Source organism: Macrobrachium rosenbergii, chromosome 41 (genome assembly GCF_040412425.1).
Source record: "Macrobrachium rosenbergii isolate ZJJX-2024 chromosome 41, ASM4041242v1, whole genome shotgun sequence".
In the NCBI taxonomy this organism is placed as follows: domain Eukaryota; kingdom Metazoa; phylum Arthropoda; class Malacostraca; order Decapoda; family Palaemonidae; genus Macrobrachium; species Macrobrachium rosenbergii.
In genome coordinates this window covers 20,562,881-20,580,380 of record NC_089781.1, presented here as the reverse complement: position 1 = coordinate 20,580,380, position 17,500 = coordinate 20,562,881, and the positions used below count along the sequence as shown (strand labels likewise).

General features: G+C 37.8%; 1 protein-coding gene and 1 long non-coding RNA gene across 2 annotated transcripts in view; one reads left to right on the top strand and one right to left on the bottom strand.

Annotated features, from left to right (window-relative positions):
* LOC136827049 (low-density lipoprotein receptor-related protein 1B-like) overlaps positions 1-2,474 on the top strand; it is a 14,194-nt gene extending 11,720 nt beyond the window's left edge. Inside the window, exon 7 of the mRNA XM_067084799.1 lies at positions 2-2,474. Coding sequence (XP_066940900.1) covers positions 2-1,767 — 1,766 coding nt within the window. The 3' untranslated portion in view covers positions 1,768-2,474. The remainder of the gene's footprint in view (position 1) is intronic.
* Positions 2,475-14,120: 11,646 nt separating this feature from the next.
* Positions 14,121-17,500, bottom strand: part of LOC136826451 (uncharacterized) — a 5,430-nt gene continuing 2,050 nt past the window's right edge. The window contains exon 3 of the long non-coding RNA XR_010849610.1: positions 14,121-14,468. This is a non-coding gene — a long non-coding RNA (uncharacterized lncRNA). The remainder of the gene's footprint in view (positions 14,469-17,500) is intronic.

Genomic DNA, 17,500 nt, shown 5'->3' with positions numbered 1-17,500 from the left:
GGAAACTGCGACGAGGAATGGTTCCAGTGCAAGTCGGGAGAGTGCATCCCCAAGGAACGGGCGTGCAATGGCGCCCGGGATTGTCCAGATGGCTCCGACGAATATTGCGAGGACAGTTCCGACTGTCCTCCATTCCGTCAGCATTACTGTCAGTCCGGGGAGTGCATCAGCCACTTCCAGATATGCGACGGCCGTCCCAATTGCAAGAATGCCGAGGACGAACGCGGCTGCATGTGCAAAGGCTTCCGGTGTTCCTCAGGGGAATGCGTCTACCATTCCCGGCGCTGCGACGGGCGGGTGGATTGCTCCGACGGGTCGGACGAGATTTGCACTAATTTCACCTGCCCCGAGTACAGACCGTTTAAGTGCGCGGGCGGCGGCGAGTGCATACGCAGGAAGGAAGTTTGTAACTCCGTCAAGAACTGTCCAGACGGGTCTGATGAGAGAACGGAGGTCTGCAACCCCTCCAAATGCTTCTATTGTTCATCTGGCAACTGCATTCCTAGAGCGTCTGTGTGTAATGGTCAAGACGACTGCGATGACAGGTCCGACGAACTCAACTGCAGAAACTTTTCTTGCCGGACAGGTCAGTTTCACTGTGCCTCGGGGGCGTGTCTTCCCGAGGCAGTCTTGTGTAATGGGAGGGAAGAATGTCCGGACGGCAGTGACGAGTTCGCCTGCAGTGAGGAAAGTTGCCCAGATTCGAGGCCTCTCTTCTGTTCGTCGGGGGAATGCATTCCCTCCAAACTGGCATGCAACGGATTCTTTGACTGTCAGGACAGGAGCGACGAAAGCAAGTGCCCTAATCTACCATGCCTTACAGGCAGAGGCTACAAGTGCAATTCTGGTCAGTGCCTCCCATCGTATTTGTCCAATGCGGCGTGTGATAGAAGAAAGAACTGCAAAGATGGCAGTGACGAACTCAACTGTGATAACCCCCCATGCCCTTTCAAGTGTGGTTCTGGCGAGTGTATCGGCAACAAACTTCTTTGCAACGGCTTTCGCAGCTGTGCTGATGGCAGCGATGAGGAGAACTGCGAGGGGGTCCCTTGTAACGGGAACCAATTTCGTTGTGGCTCCGGCGAGTGCCTCGAGAGTGCCAGGCGATGCGACGGAGGGAAAGACTGCAACGACGGCAGCGACGAGGAAAACTGCCAGACTTACCAGTGCCCCAAGGGCAGTTTCAAATGCGGGTCGGGAGAGTGTTTTCCCAAGTACAAGAAGTGTGATTTCTCTCCCGACTGTCGCGACGGAAGCGACGAGGAAGGTTGCCAAAACAAGGCCCGGTGCTTTGGCGAGAACGAGATCCACTGCAAATCCGGCGAGTGCATCGACAAGTGGAGAATTTGCGACGGGTACGCGGACTGTTCCGACGGAAGTGACGAGGCGTTCTGCTCCGATTTCCAGTGCCCCTTCTACCGGCCCTTCCAGTGTGCATCTGGAGAGTGTCGAAGGGCCTTCCACCGCTGCGACGGCTTCGTGAGCTGCGCCGACGCTAGCGACGAAGATCGGTGCGGGAACTTCACCTGCCCGGATAAGAGGCCTTTTCCCTGTCCCTCTGGCGAGTGCCTCACCTACTACCAGGTCTGCAATGGTTACGAAGACTGCAGCGACGGGAGCGACGAGAAAGAGTGCGACAGCTTCTCCTGTCCTGGAACGACCTTCCAGTGCAAGGCTGGAAACTGCTTGCCTTTGAGGTTTGTTTGCGACAAAGATCGGGATTGTCCGGACGGTGATGATGAGCTAAATTGTGATAGTGGTATGTAGAAGCTGTCTTGATCCTTTTTCCAGTGTGAAGAATAAAAACAAGAAGAATAAAAACAAGTAAAAAATGCGCCGAAGTTTCTTCGGCGCAATCAAGTTTTCTGTACAGCGCATAATCAAGGACACTGAAAATAGATCTATCTTTCGGTGGTCTCGGTATAATGCTGTATGAGCCGCGGCCCATGAAACTTCAACCACGGCCCGGTGGTGGGTTGTCCTATATCGTTACCAGACGCACGATTATGGATAAATTTAACCTTAAATAAAAAAAAAAAACTACTGAGTCTAGAGGGCTGCAATTTGGTAAGTTCGATGATTGGAGGGTGGATGATCAACATACCAATTTGCAGCCCTCTAGCTACAGTAGATTTTAAGATCTGAGGGCGGACAGAAAAAGTGCGGATGGACAGACAAAGCTGGCACAATAGTTTTCTTCCACAGAAAACTGAAAAAAATTAATAATTCAAAAGTAAGCTATTACTAGCTAAGAATGATCAAATCTCACTGAAGGCCTTCTTGATAAGATATGTTTTTGATTGTGAAACTGGTAGTATAAATGTTTAACTAGTTTTAACTTTCCCACATTTTCTAGTGTTAACCTTTTAGCCATTCACGTTCTTTTCCTCAATTGCCTTAAAGTAACTTGCACGCAATAGATATTTTTTGTAATGGTTTTGGTGCGTTGTTCAATGAGTGCAATTATTAAAGATCTTGACCAATAAATAGTAAAACATGACTGGATTTTATGTATATGGCACCAACACAAAATTGGAATAAATCTCCTTTGTCTATAAGAATTGTAAAGTTTGCATTCTGTACGTAAACTATAAACTTATTTCATGCCTGAGATCACTTAGCAATTAAGTGAAACACAGACAGCATGCGTTTAGTAAACTCACACATAAAAATGTATGGAAGTAATCTTCAGTGGAATAAACTACGCTGAATTAATACCTGCAGTCATATCACCCTTTCATGCCTTTACAACTCGTGGTATTGAAGACAATAAGGTTAACCATTTATATTAAACTTTTGAAGACACCACAGAAACAGAATAATTCGTCTTTAGTTCAGCTTTACCACGAATCCAGTATAGGACTGGTATTCTTCATGTTGCCATGTACTTCGTGAAAATACTTAGGAGATCTAGATTTTAGGGGCTACGGTAGACAATTTTGTCAGTACAGATCTATTTACTTCTTGAGTAGATTGTGGAAAAAGAATAAGATTTATTTCTTAATAGATTTTGCTGGAAACAGGTCCAAAGATGCTTTTCTTCCTCGGATCGGACTAAGGTCTATTCGGAAAAAAAAAAAGGTCGTTAGGTCAGGGCGATACTTGGGTGAGTGATCACCATTTGAACTTCGTGTGACAGTAATAGATCTCTCTCTCTCTCTCTCTCTCTCTCTCTCTCTCTCTCTCTCTCTCTCTCTCTCTCTCTCTCTCTCTCTCTCTCTCTCATGAAAACATATGCATTTCTGCTCGCTCCGGGTATAAAGACACAATTATTGATGCCCTCGAAGCTGACACCATTTCCTTTTGAATTCCAGTCTGCTAATTAAAGCATCAATTATTCCCGACTCGCTCCAGGGAATGGCAATAATGACGAGTACTTTCCATTAAAAATGGAACGTCCATAATTTATTTTAGGTCAATGAGATATTGTCGACCCACGAAGCCACATAAAGGAGGCCACTTGTGGTTACATGCAGTAGCTATTATGACTGAACTTGTGAATGTAGCGTGAAATTCCAAAATATTATTACAAGCTTTCGAACACTTATTGAGATCACTGCCTTGGGAGTATATTTATAGATAAACTAACGTAAATGTTAATTGAAGATTTATAGATGAATTCACATGGAAGGAAGTTTAAGAAAACTTATTGCAATTGTACTTCGTTTTTTATTGAATGGAAACTAATTATGGTTTCATATGATAATTAAACAGTGAGATGAGAATATTTCAGTATTTTTAGCAGCTTTCGCCATGAAGGATAGTTATACATATTTAAAACAGACTTGATTATTCATTGTGTACACTTATGCAAGAAACAAAAGTTAGTTGACGTCATCACTAGCAGATAACTTTTCTTAATAAATCCTTGGTATAAATACAATTAGATTTCACGAAAATATTGATAGCCCTTGTCTAACAGTTATGTGTTTCCTACAATACGATGACCTGTGTCCTTCATACGTGATACAGAGTCCTCAGTATCTCATAAAATAAGTTTACATGAATATATTTAAGAAAAGAAATTCCTCCCACCTCCGCTTCCAAGTCCCATCCCCCTTCCTTTGTGCTGAATGCTAGGAGGCATTCCGATCTAAATATTCATGGCTGTGACACCATCCGTCGAAACATCTCCCTTGTGAGACAAAGAGCTCGACAACAAGCAATATAAACTTGGACTATTTCTTTCTTGGCCGGAGGGAGGCGGTGTGCGGCAACTTTACGTCCCTCACTGTTTGTTCATACGGGCGTAGAATTCAATTTGCTTGCTTGGGTCTTGCAGTGTGGACGTACATGCGCTTGTTGTGTCGTAAGTGTGCACTTAACTTGTATGACTTTGTTTTGGATTACAGAATCTATATCTTGAAGCTGTTACTCTTTTACTTATAGATCCTGTATCCTTAACCTGCAGTTTATGCATAGATGCCTTCTCAACAGACTTGTTATATAGATCCTGCAGCCTTCTCTTCTAATTTATGCATATTTATGTTTTGTTTAAATTTTTTTTTTTTGACTTATAGATCCTGTAACCGTAACCTGTAATTTATGCAATTGTGTCTTCTTTATAGAGATCATGACGTATAGATCCTGTGGCCTTCCTTGCTAGTTTATACAATTTATACTTTGTTAAAATTTTTGTTTTTTACTTATAGACCCTGCATCCTTAACCTGTAATTTATGCACTCACGGCTTCTTTACAGACTTTTCATATAGATCCTGTGGCCTTCTATTCCAATTCATGCATCTTGTGGCTTGTTTAAAGATTTTCTTTGGCTTATACATCCCTATCCCCAACCTGTAATTTATGCACTCATACCTTCTTTATAGACTTCTTGACGTATAGATCCTCTGGCCTTCTAATTTATGCAATTTAATCCTTATTTATATATTTCTCTTTGACATATAATTCTCTCTCTCTCTCTCTCTCTTCTGATTTTTAGATTTCTCTTTCATTTATCGATCCTGTGTCGTCCCTTCCTATTCATATAATTTGTGCCTTTTTTATAGATTTTGTCAGACGTATAGGTTCTACTGTCTTCCATTTTAATCTATGTAGATTATGCATTGTCCATTGATAACTATTTGACTTACAGATCTTGTGTCCTTCCTTACTAATTCATGGATTTTATGCCTTGTCTTTAGATTTCTCTTTGACTTACGGCAATTGTGGCGTTTCATTTTAATTCATGCAACTTGAAGTCGCACTTTAATAAGTATGGCAATTAGATTTTCTGATAAACAAAAATATTTCTTTATATTTATTCTTCTGACTGAAATTTTGCCTTGAAATTCTCTAACCTTTTTTTTATTTGTTGCATCTTATATTACGTAGTGGACATTTTACCCTTCGGTTTAACATATTTTGCTATAGAGATAACCAATAGTAAAGTTTTATTGCAAGTGAAAATATCTTTTATAAATGTCTGTTCTTATACAGGAAAATATATCCAGTAAACCTTCAGACTTGACGTGCCCTTTGTTAAGATGAAAAATAAAAAAGAAATAGCATTTTAGAGAAAAATGCAAATCCTTGCAATATCTTTTTGAAAGAATTTATTAGAACGCATTATTTATTGGAATTCAACCAAACACGACCATTAAGCCCATCTCTCTCTCCCTCTCTCTCTCTGTCTCTCTCTGTCTCTCTGTCTCTCTCTATCGCCCTGGTTCATTATATATGTCTTCTTTCTTCTTCTGTTAACGTGTTTTTCCCATTTTTTTTTTTTTTTGGTATGGGGTAAGCACGATGCCTTCTTTCGAAGGACTTTGATTTGGCTTTGGGGTAGACCGTAGTCTCGATCGGTTGCCTATATATATATATATATATATATATATATATATATATATATATATATATATATATATATATATATATATATATATATATATATATATATATATATATATATATATAATATATATATATATATATATAATATATATATATATATATATATATATATATATATGTATATATATATATTATATATATATACATATATATATATATATATATATATATATATATATATATATATATATATATATATATATATATATATATATATATATATATATATATATATATATATATATATATATATATATATATATATATATATATATATATATATATATATATATATATATATATATATATATATATATATATATATATATATATATATATATATATATATATATATATATATATAGTATATATACAACTAATCCCGCCAGTAACTGCTAAACAGATTATTGATAGTGAAATATCTACCACTTTGAATTTACACAATTCCTCATTCCATTGTACAGTATGTACATCATTTATTTCGGCCTGTTATATCCTAGTTCCCATGAGCTTTTATTTATTTCTCTCCTTTCATTGCCTTTGTTTTATAAATTTTTAGCTTTTTCATAGAAAAATTCAAAGTTACATTCAGATATTTTTATCATTATTATTATAATTATTATTCAGTGAGAGTAAATGATCAAAATGGTGGAAATTCTGACATCGAATATCATTAATTTTATCGCTATTATTATCATTCTATTTTAAAATAAAATGGCTTCATAAGTTGAATTGATTTTACATTGAGTCTTTTCAGTACCACGTACAGTCCCTTTCTCAGTGCAAATACTAGACAAAAGCTGGCCAATGGCCATATTATGGATGAGATAAATGATACAGAAGTTGGAAGTTCAGCCACTATATTCTGCAAAAAACATGAAGTGAGTGAAATATGGAGTGAAGCTCCCGTAGATTGTATCGGCGAGTGGGATCCTATATACAGTATGCATATAGGAAGTTGTACTCAAACAGCTGATTTTCTCTCGTCGTGTTTCTTTTGACGTTTCTGCTAATTTGATGGGTGAGTCGACCATGAAGTGGTAGATGTCAGCAGACTGTATATATAACAGCACTGTGCCACAGGCAGGAGCGGCGTTGGTGGGGGGATCACCGTGCCTGAGCGAAGCCTTCTCCCAGATGTCGATGGTTGCATCTGTGTGCGAGCACTGGAGAAGGAGTCCTGGGAAGGCTGCTGTCGATAGACAGAGCAAGGGCGTCATTTCAGATTTTTAGTGTGTGGGGCGGTTGGGGGGGGTAGAGGCGGTTTGGCGGCCTAATCACCTGGTTTTTTTTTTTTTAGGTTTTTTGAAGCACATAAAATAGATAGATAGATAGATAGATAGATAGATAGATAGATAGATAGATGTAACTTAATGTGATGACACATTTGAATTTCGGTAGGAATAATGGAAAACCAGCTGCTGTTACTTCTTGGGGCTTGGTGGGGTGAGGGGGGGGGGCAAGTTGAGGCTGGGGAGGGGATCTTGAGTCTGGGGAGCGGTCCCCCCCGCCACCCCCTAAATGACGCCCTGAGACAGAGGTTCATGATAAAGAGGCTGCGTGTGTTCGGATATACGGAAAATTTACTTTCATGAAATAAAAGCAAAATAACAACCGACAGAAAGGAAAATACGTAATTAAAACAACTAGCAATAAAAGCTCGTGGAGCGTCCAAGCATGACAGAATGTTGTTGTTGACTAACTAAATCTGATTGCGTCATCAGCCACTGTTATGAATGTTGACTGCTTACGTCATAATGTAGTTGCCAGGTGCCACTTCTGTAAAAACGATAGCTTTAGGTCTGGTCCAATATTCTCTTTATTGTCGTTTCCTCTTGCACTGTGGTAGCTATTAAGAGTTTTGGAGGTGTCATGGAATATACATTTAGCTTTCATACTTACTAATTTCTGTATTTCTCAACGAAGGAAGTAACCAGTCAGTCTTTTTCTTCACTTATGCAGACGCTACTTTCCTCGCATTGTAGCCAAATTGGCGTACTCTAAATCTTACAAAAAATCTGGTTTTGTATCGTCAATTGTTGTTCATCTCCCAACGATTATTTGAAATGGTATATGAGTAGTAAAAATGCATTACTTCAGTACTAAAGACTCCTTGCACAAGAATACAATCCTTCATTAAAAACAATAACTGGCTACTTTCAGTCTAGAACCCCCCGGGAAACAAGAGCGCAGTCCAGTGATATACCACCCGGCACAAAACGGAAACGCAAAACTATTATCCAAACTATTCTCCTCACATTAGGACCGAGTCAAAAGTTGCGCGAGGCATAGTCCCATTAAGTTTGCAAATTGGCACATCGCCGGACATGAAAAGATAGCGTCGACTTTTGATGTCTTTAGTTTAGTTCCTAATGGATTGCTTTAATCAACTACAAAAGGATCGGGCGAGATTGGACGTGGAGGGCAGAGATTCGCCATTCCTTTGCTTCTCATGGCTTTGATTAAATGTTTGGGGGATGATTGGCTAGAAAAATTTACATGGAATAATTTAGTGTTATTTTAGTAATTTAAATTTAACGGGTAATTTCATGGCGAGTTCGTGTGCGTGCGTGTGTGTGTACACTGAAATGTGTCTATATTCACCACTTTCAGTTGAAAATCTAATTTCATTACATTAATGATGCGTATATCTATCTAATTATCTATTTATATGCACACATGCATTTCAAATATATATATATATATATATATATATATATATATATATATATATATATATATATATATATATATATATATATATATATATATATATATATATATATATATATATATATATATATATATATATATATGTACATATATATATATATATATATATATATATATATATATATATATATATATATATATATATATATATATATACTGTACATATGTACTGTATATATGTACATATATACATATATACACACCAACACACACACACACATATATATATATATGTATATATATATATATATATATATATATATATATATATATATATATATATATATATATATATATATATATCGCAATCCAAAGGAGATAGAAATCACGACAGCGTTTTGTCTTTATTTTTTCAAGCTATGAAGAAAACCTTGAACCCCACCAGCAGAAATAAATGTTCAATTAGACACAAGTCTCATCAACGTTCAGGCAAAATAATTCCACAGCTCATAAACTACTTTGACAATATTACCCATAATCAATATATAACAATCAACAGATAAACAAGTAAATTTCAGGTCCTTCGACTAACTTACATTTTTCTACATATATTCTCTTCCGCTGATATATTAACCAGTGAATGGCTAATTCCTCCGGTTAAAAAAACTCAGTCCCTTTCAGTACTGGGGCAGTTATCAATTTTTCTGTTAATGTCTGGAAGGCCATTTCCGCATGTTCTGGCCATTTATCATTCATCTTTTGACTGGATTCTTCTTTTCCCCTTTCAATAATTCATCGAGGGGCAATTACGGAAAAAATTTAGATAAATCTTCTATAAAATGTTGCAAATCCCAGAAAAGCTCGCACATCCTTAATTCCGTAGTTTCTGGTCTCTACCAGTTCTTCACTGCTTCAATCTTACTTAGCTCAGGTACCATTCCTTGCTAAGTCCAAGGTAACTTACACATGTTTGTAAAAAAAAATAGCATTTCTTTGGCTTTGATTTTATTCCACATGACTTTATGCGCTCCAGCAATGCCTCCAGTCTTGATAGATGTTCGTCTATGGTCTTTGAAAATAATACATCACCTGAGAAAATGACTAGAGGTTAAAGAAAAAAAAGGCTATCTCCCAAAATATTCTCCATACATCGTTGAAAGGTGGGCTGTTTGTCAGACCCATTGGACATCTGCGATACTGAAAGTGTCCCCATGGTACAGAAAATGCTGTTTTCTCTCTCTCCTCTTTCCTTAGCAAAACCTGGTTATACCCCTGTGCAAGGTCAACAGTGGACAAATATTTGGCACCTTCCAATGTATCCAGGGACTCTGCTAATCTAGGAAGAGGAAATGCATCCTTTTAAGTTTAATTTAATTTCCTGTTATCAATGCACAACCCTAAGCCTCCCCCTTTTTTTCTTACAAGTCCTATAGGTGCTGCATAAGGACTTGCGCTTTCTTCAGTGACACCACATTTCTTTAATTCATCAAGCAACTGTTTGGCCTTAGGAATCAACGTGGGTGCTGTTTTTCCTATAAAGCAATTTGATAGGCTTCCCACAGGACAATCCAATGGAATGTTCCCACCCCTTTATCAAACCCAGATCCTATCTAGTCTTAACAAATCCAATTCACTTAAGTTACTTTCATCGACACTGACTCCCAGCTTCTCCCTTACACCCCTCTATGCCAAGTTGCACCGTGGCCAATATACTACCTGCTCTAGTGCTAACACTAACTTTGGTCTAATAAGCAACACAAACTTATCCAACACCCCATTCACATACAGAAAAACTGGGCAAGACCGGAACAACCGGGGCCTATTTTCACTCTTTTCTGCTTGCCCTGGCACCTATTTTCACTCTTTTCTGCTGCTTTTTCTAAAACTACATGCTCCTTTGGCACTTCCTTTAGGCTGTCAATGTTTACCTTAATTAGTTTCTATTCTGTCGTCTTAAAGCAGCTAGCATACCCTAAACCCTAAATCCTCCTTTTGCCAAACCTGCATAGTTTTACCAACTAGTCTCATAAAGCAATCCAAATTTTGACCATATTCATCTTTTAATTCCTCTTACTCTGATGTCACCATGTTAACGTTTCTGGTGACTCCCCATTTTTAAAACATTTTCGATCTTATCCTTTAGGTCAAAGGCAGTTTTCCTGTTTATCAAACCTTTTTCAAAAATCATACATTTCATGACTTCCCTCTCCTTAGAGCAGACTGCTCTGCCCTCAGCTTCTTCAAGGTCAATTATTCTGTCTAAATACTCCCAAACACCTTTTCGTATCCCCTGTTTTACACACCACAGTTCCTTCCTTTTCTCCAGATCCTTATTTTCTGCATACACGTCTAGTAGCTTTGTCTCCATTTCCTCTGAAGTTTGAGGGTTAGCATGACGTATTCTTGTGCTAGCTGGCTCTATCAAACTTTAACATAATCTACGGCCCCAGCACCTTAACAGGTTAACCTGACTGTCACATAATTTTGCATGTTCAATCCATCTCTTGATTTCCTTCCTACCACCGTTTCTCCCACCCATTTTCTCGAGCTGTGGGTTTCTTAACTATTGAAACAGCATTATTACTTGCATAATTACAGGCCTCTCTCGTACACGCCCTATCCAAATCATCTAACAAGGTAAATCTATTCAGCCACCAACGGTTCTACCTATCAAATCTATCTTCCCATTGTTTGTTATTTTCTAAAAGACTCAGCTCCTTAGCAAAAGCTCTTTAAAAATGAGGTTCTTGTTTTCCCCAGGGGAATCTTCTACTCTATTTCCTGCTTTTTTAACCCTTAAATTGGTTTTCTTAATTTCATCCACCAGAAATTGCTGGTTCTCTTGTAATGCATTTATTAATTCCCCTACTCTACTAAAAGAATTCACATTTTCACAGTGGTCAAAATCTCTCTGAATATTTACAACTTCAGATCACAATTTTACAACATCCCTCTTCCAAGGCTGTTCTTTTTCGCCTTTTTTGTGAAAAGAAGGACTTGTTCCTTCATCCAGTTCCCCCTCATAACTAATGACCAAATACTCACAACCCCCTCCATCACTGTCATTTATCAATGCGCTACTTACCTCATCAACAAGATTTTTATCCCTAATCACGTATTTCCGTTAAAAAATCTGCTCACTACCACGCCCCATCATTTCATGATTACCCGCGCCTTTCTTCGTTTCCATAATATTCTCAAGAACGTCACTTTCATCTTTTAGACTGTCTGGCACCATTTTATTCCCACTAGCACTGTATATAACTCCAAACGAATATCTTACCTTGCAATTGCACTCCAGTCCAGGAGTAAATATTCCAAAAGTAAATATGTCAAGTAAAAGTCACAGGAAAAAAAAGTTGCAATAATCTTTCCCAGATAGTAACCGCCAAGGGTTTTATTTAAAACACAGTATGCATCCACTTTTGCTGCTTGTTTAGTACAAGACCGTTGGGGATTACCGTGAAAACAAAAGACTAAACAGCGTAAAGATAATGACCCCAAGAAATATCAGTGCTAGATAAGGACCCTCGAAAACCACTGAGGGTCACTATCTAGGAAAAGATCTAAAATAGTTTTATTACTTTAATTGCCACCATAAATTAACGTGACTTTTTTCTAGCCAAGATTGACTTTTATTACCGGCCACCTCCCCAACAGCCCATTCTATACCCTACCAATAAGGAACAGCACCATAACAGAACAACAGGTGTTAGCTGAACACGCCTGTGAGGACTGAAACCATATAAACATGAAATCCCCCTCCCTTTATCATCATCATCCCTGAAACAGTCTCAAGTAGTAATCAAAGAGGACCAGTTCACGCCTCCCCCCCGGCCGATTAAAGAACACTGGCTCTGTATCATGACCAGTTACTGCCACAATGTGGGTTCTGGTGGTGGGAGGTTCAAACCAACATTGTGGAAGCTTGAATTTCAAGTCTATGAACGGGCTTGTTCCATATGAATAGGTTTCATTACTGAAAAACAAAAACTGGTTAACTTCATACAACTGTTAAGCAGCTTCTAAGAAAAAACCCACTCCAGACCATATACCTATCCGCGTTTCGTTTAACCAGTAAGAATGCTTTTGTTGTTTTACATCAATTATTAACTCTCCCTGGGAAGTGGTCATAGAAGTTGGTTTGGAAAAAAAGCTGATCAAGTCTCAAGTAGCGAGATAGGGAGATAAATGTAAGATCTACGCGTCGCCTACTCCCAGGTGCTAGTAATAAACATGACAGAGGCCCCTTGGGACGCCGTGTTTTGTACTAGCACCTATGTATCAAAGTATTATATACCCCAATCTATCTTGTGTGGTCAACTGATTTCCTTAAACGATATCTTCGTGCGGCAGTCTACTCTTCCATACGGAGTTTAGTACTAGTACCTCTGAATACTTGATGCGCACAGGAGATAGCAAGCCAAAGTAATACCGAAAGGTGTACCCCTACCAGGCCCTTATCGAAAGCCCTCTCCAGGTGTTCTATTGTTCGTTAGGCCCTGTCCACACTAGCGGACAATGCCCGACGGGCAAACACTGTTCCCATAACCGTTCCACTATACTGACCGACGAAGTATGGAGTCAGAACGATGCGATTGTCTGGTAACACTGCTTCAGAAGAGAAAATATAAACAGCTGGAAGTGCCCGACGGGCATGCCCGCTAGTGTGGACAGGGCCTTACATCCTATTGCACCTATCCATCCAGGCAGTGACTAAACTTACCTATTCGAAGTTAATGGATCGTAGCCAGGATAAACAGCAAACCACCTACAGTATTTTCCTAAGTTTCTGTCCTCGCGGTCCCTATTCTAAAGCAGAGTCCGTTTACTCTCAATTCTAAAACCGTATCGACAAGAGATCGCCAAAACCAAGGACCTTATATAACCACAACCCACCATCATAACTAAATCCTAGCAATTTTAACTTTCAAAATCTATTGTTAAAGCATTATGCAAAAACCCTGTATTTCTGTCACCTCTCACCCGATACATACAAGCACAATGATAAAGCCTGCGTTACAGAGTAACCATCGACAGTCACTGACTTTTAGACAAGCAATAAGTGCTTCTAAGACAAATTGCAGTATAACTATTTAAAATTTGCTGCCTCCTTAAAGTTTTACATACTAACCTTTACATGGCAAGTAAGACTCAGTTCAACCAAGTATGATCCTTAAAATATTTTGACCATGTTAAAAACATACACTTCCAACTACTGTCGCTCAAATATAGTGTTCAGCCCAATGCGATCTCCAGACCGTACTGAATTTTTTCAGTAAACACCGATTATTTCTGTCATCAGAAGGGTCAAAATACAATCCTGTCATTTTTTGAACAGAAAGCTGAAATCTGCACAAAACTATTGCAGGTAAAAACCAAAATTGAGGCAAACTATTTGCCACCTCAGAATGAAAATCCATTATTTCAGTTACTTCATTTTTCATATCACTATCCCAATCTTATTTCTGTAACCAATCAGTAACTTCCATTCCTGATTTCATAGGGCAATTCTTAGGGCAATTCTTAGTCTTCCAAGTAGTATTACAAAGTGTACTTCATCACATGACATTTTGGGTTAAAGAAGTGTACCAAGGCTTACATATACATATATATTACGCTGGTCTTCATACACTAAATACTATTTACATATCCAAAGTAGTAAGGATTAAATAATTTAATAGGTTGCGCACGGCATCTAGACGTTCAGTTCCAGTTGTCTGGGTTACAGAATTCAGAGAGCTTCAAATCCTCACAGGCTAAGTTCAAGTTGTCCAGGTATCCTAAATCAGAGAGCTTCGAATCCTCACAGGCTAAGTTCTAGTTGTCCGGGTAGCCTAATTCAGAGCGCTTCGAATCCTCACAGGATATTCAGTCGTAACGCAAGGTGTTGCTTTCCACTAGTGTTACTGTCATCGTTATGGTCTGCTGCAGCTACAAGAGCCTGTGCACAAGAAAAGTAGTTTGGTTTTAGAATGGACTAAAGTTTCCGTGACAAAACCTAAAGTGAAAATAGCCTGAGCAGTTAGTCCCAGCAGCTATTCTAAGGCCACCATAATACTTTCTTATGAGCTAACTTTCCCATGAACAATCCCATGTATTATTGTTACTTCTAACTTTCCCATAAGCAACCCCATGTATTAACTTTCCCATGAACAATCCCATGTATTACTGTTACTTCAAACTGCCATAACAAACCATTAACAACCCCATATAATACTATTGTTACTCAAAAATCCCATAAAGATAACAGGAGATGGTGCCAACAGGATGGATGCCATCCTTTTGGATGTATTTAATAGATCTAACTTTAGTCCTACATCAACTATGAACGGTGCCTTTGAATGCAAAAACTGCTATCTGCCAACTTTCGCCCCTTAGTATCTAGTCTTAAGGGAATTGAAACTGCACAACCCCAAGGGATGAAAAATGTGAAAGTTAGGGAACTCAGAATAAGAAATGGGGTTCCCTAAGCAAGCTTCAGAGCTGGAGGGAAGGCGGATGAAGGTAGGGGGCATTGAACATAAACCAATGCAATCTGAATGTCATTATTTCCTAACCAACACCAAAGCTTTCCTTTAAGAGCCTACAGAGGTGGGGAGAGTTGAGCGCTTTGACGGACCGACGTTAACGAGACTACACTTATTTGAACTGTAATTTCCACTAAAATTACTTTAACTAGCCTATTAGAATCGCCTGACAAGACCACGAGAGCAGTGTCAAACCATTCTCAAATACCAGGAGCTAGCTAGGCCTCTTGGAAAATCCTTAGATCCACCTATTACTGACTAATACCGATTTATTAGTGTGAATTATATTCTAAGTTACTTTAGTACGTCAGTTACCCTTCCCAATTCTCAGCTGCACTAATACATTCAAACTTAATTCTCATGACTAAAAGAGGGCTTAAGTACTGTAATACCCTCCGCTATTAATACTATGGCGGTTTTATTTTACCCTAATTTACTCTCAGCATCTTTAAAAGATAAACTTCAATGTTTATTACCTTTATATATCCTGACCCCTGCATCCATATAAAATTAGCACGTTCTTTACCCCATTGTTTCCTATCCTATATTTTAAGTCCCATATCTACCTTCCCATTAAGTCTTAGCTAGCTACACAAACTATCAACCTAGCAGTTCTAACCAAAGTTAGAACTTTGTTTGAACTTCCTGTTGTGCATGGTGACTAGTCACCATGCACAACAATCAAGTCCACCTTTGCCTGACAGGTGGCACCGCCACCCCGGCAAAGGTGGACTTCGGAAGTGTGCAAAGAAAAATTTACTTTAAAGGCAAAATTTACTTTAAAGGCAAAATTTACTTTAAAGGCAAATTTACTTTAAAGGCAAAATTTACTTTAAAGGCAAAAGGCAAATTTACTTTAAAGGCACAATTTACTTTAAAGGCAAAATTTACTTTAAAGGCAAAATTTACTTTAAAGGCAAAATTTACTTTAAAGGCAAAATTTACTTTAAAGGCAAAATTTACTTTAAAGGCAAAATTTACTTTAAAGGCAAAATTTACTTTAAAGGCAAAATTTACTAAACTTTGGTTCTGAAATAATTACTCAGCTTAAAAATTCTTATTGTTCAAATACTTAATCCCAAAAATTTGAAACTAAACTTTACAGTACATTCTAAAAAAACTGGCTGAAATATTTACTTTAAATGCAAAATTGACTTCAAACGCAAAATTTCCTAAATTTTGAAGCTGAAATATTACTCTGAAACATTACTCAAAAGGTTTGAAAATTCTTCTGAACAAAAACTTTTCAAATTTACCTGTCCAAAAACTTTTAAAATTTACAAGTAAATTCTAAAACACAAAACTAGCTGAAAAATTAAGAAAAAGTTTCCCTCAAAAGCAAAATTTCCTAAACTTTTGAAGCTGAAAAAATTACTCAAGCTTTAAAAAATCTTACTGTCCAAGAACTTCTGAAGCTGAAATAATTACTCAAGCTTTAAAAACTCTTACTGTCTAAGAACTTCTCAAAGTTCCAAAACAGACAACTAAACTTTACAAGTAAATTCTAAAAAACAACTAGCTGTAACATTACAAAGATTAAAATAAATAAAATTAAGTATATTAAAGTTTAAATCTAGCTAGAAAAGCTACCATATTTACTCCCACACATCCAACCGACAAACTCCCACACATCCAACCGACAAACTCCCACACATCCAACCGACAAACTCCCACACATCCAACCGACAAACTCCCACACATCCAACCGACAAACTCCCACACATCCAACCGACAAACTCCCACACATCCAACCGACAAACTCCACACATCCAACCGACAAACTCCCACACATCCAACCGACAAACTCCCACACATCCAACCGACAAACTCCCACACATCCAACCGACAAACTCCCACACATCCAACCGACAAACTCCCACACATCCAACCGACAAACTCCCACACATCCAACCGACAAACTTCTGGGCTTAAAAATGAAAAAAGTTTTAAACTGATAATTGAAAACAAAACCAAAAACTAATTCATCCAAAAACTAAAACTCCCAAACAATTCCTTGAAAACTAAAACCAAAAAACTAATTCCAACCGACAAAACCAAAAACTAATCCAAAACTAAAACCAAAAACTAATTCCCAAAAACTAAAACCAAAAAACTAATTCCTTGAAAACTAAAACCAAAAAACTAATTCCCAAAACTAAAACCAAAAACTAATTCCTTGAAAACTAAAACCAAAAAAACTAATTCCTTGAAAACTAAAACCAAAAAACTAATTCTTGAAAACTAAAAAAAAAAAAGTTTTAAAAACTAAAAAAAAAACTAATTCCTTGAAAACTAAAACCAAAAAACTAAACTTCTTGAAAACTAAAACCAAAAACTAATTCCTTGAAAACTAAAACCAAAAACTAATTCCTTGAAAACTAAAACCAAAAACTAATTCCTTGAAAACTAAAACCAAAAACTAATTCCTTGAAAACTAAAACCAAAA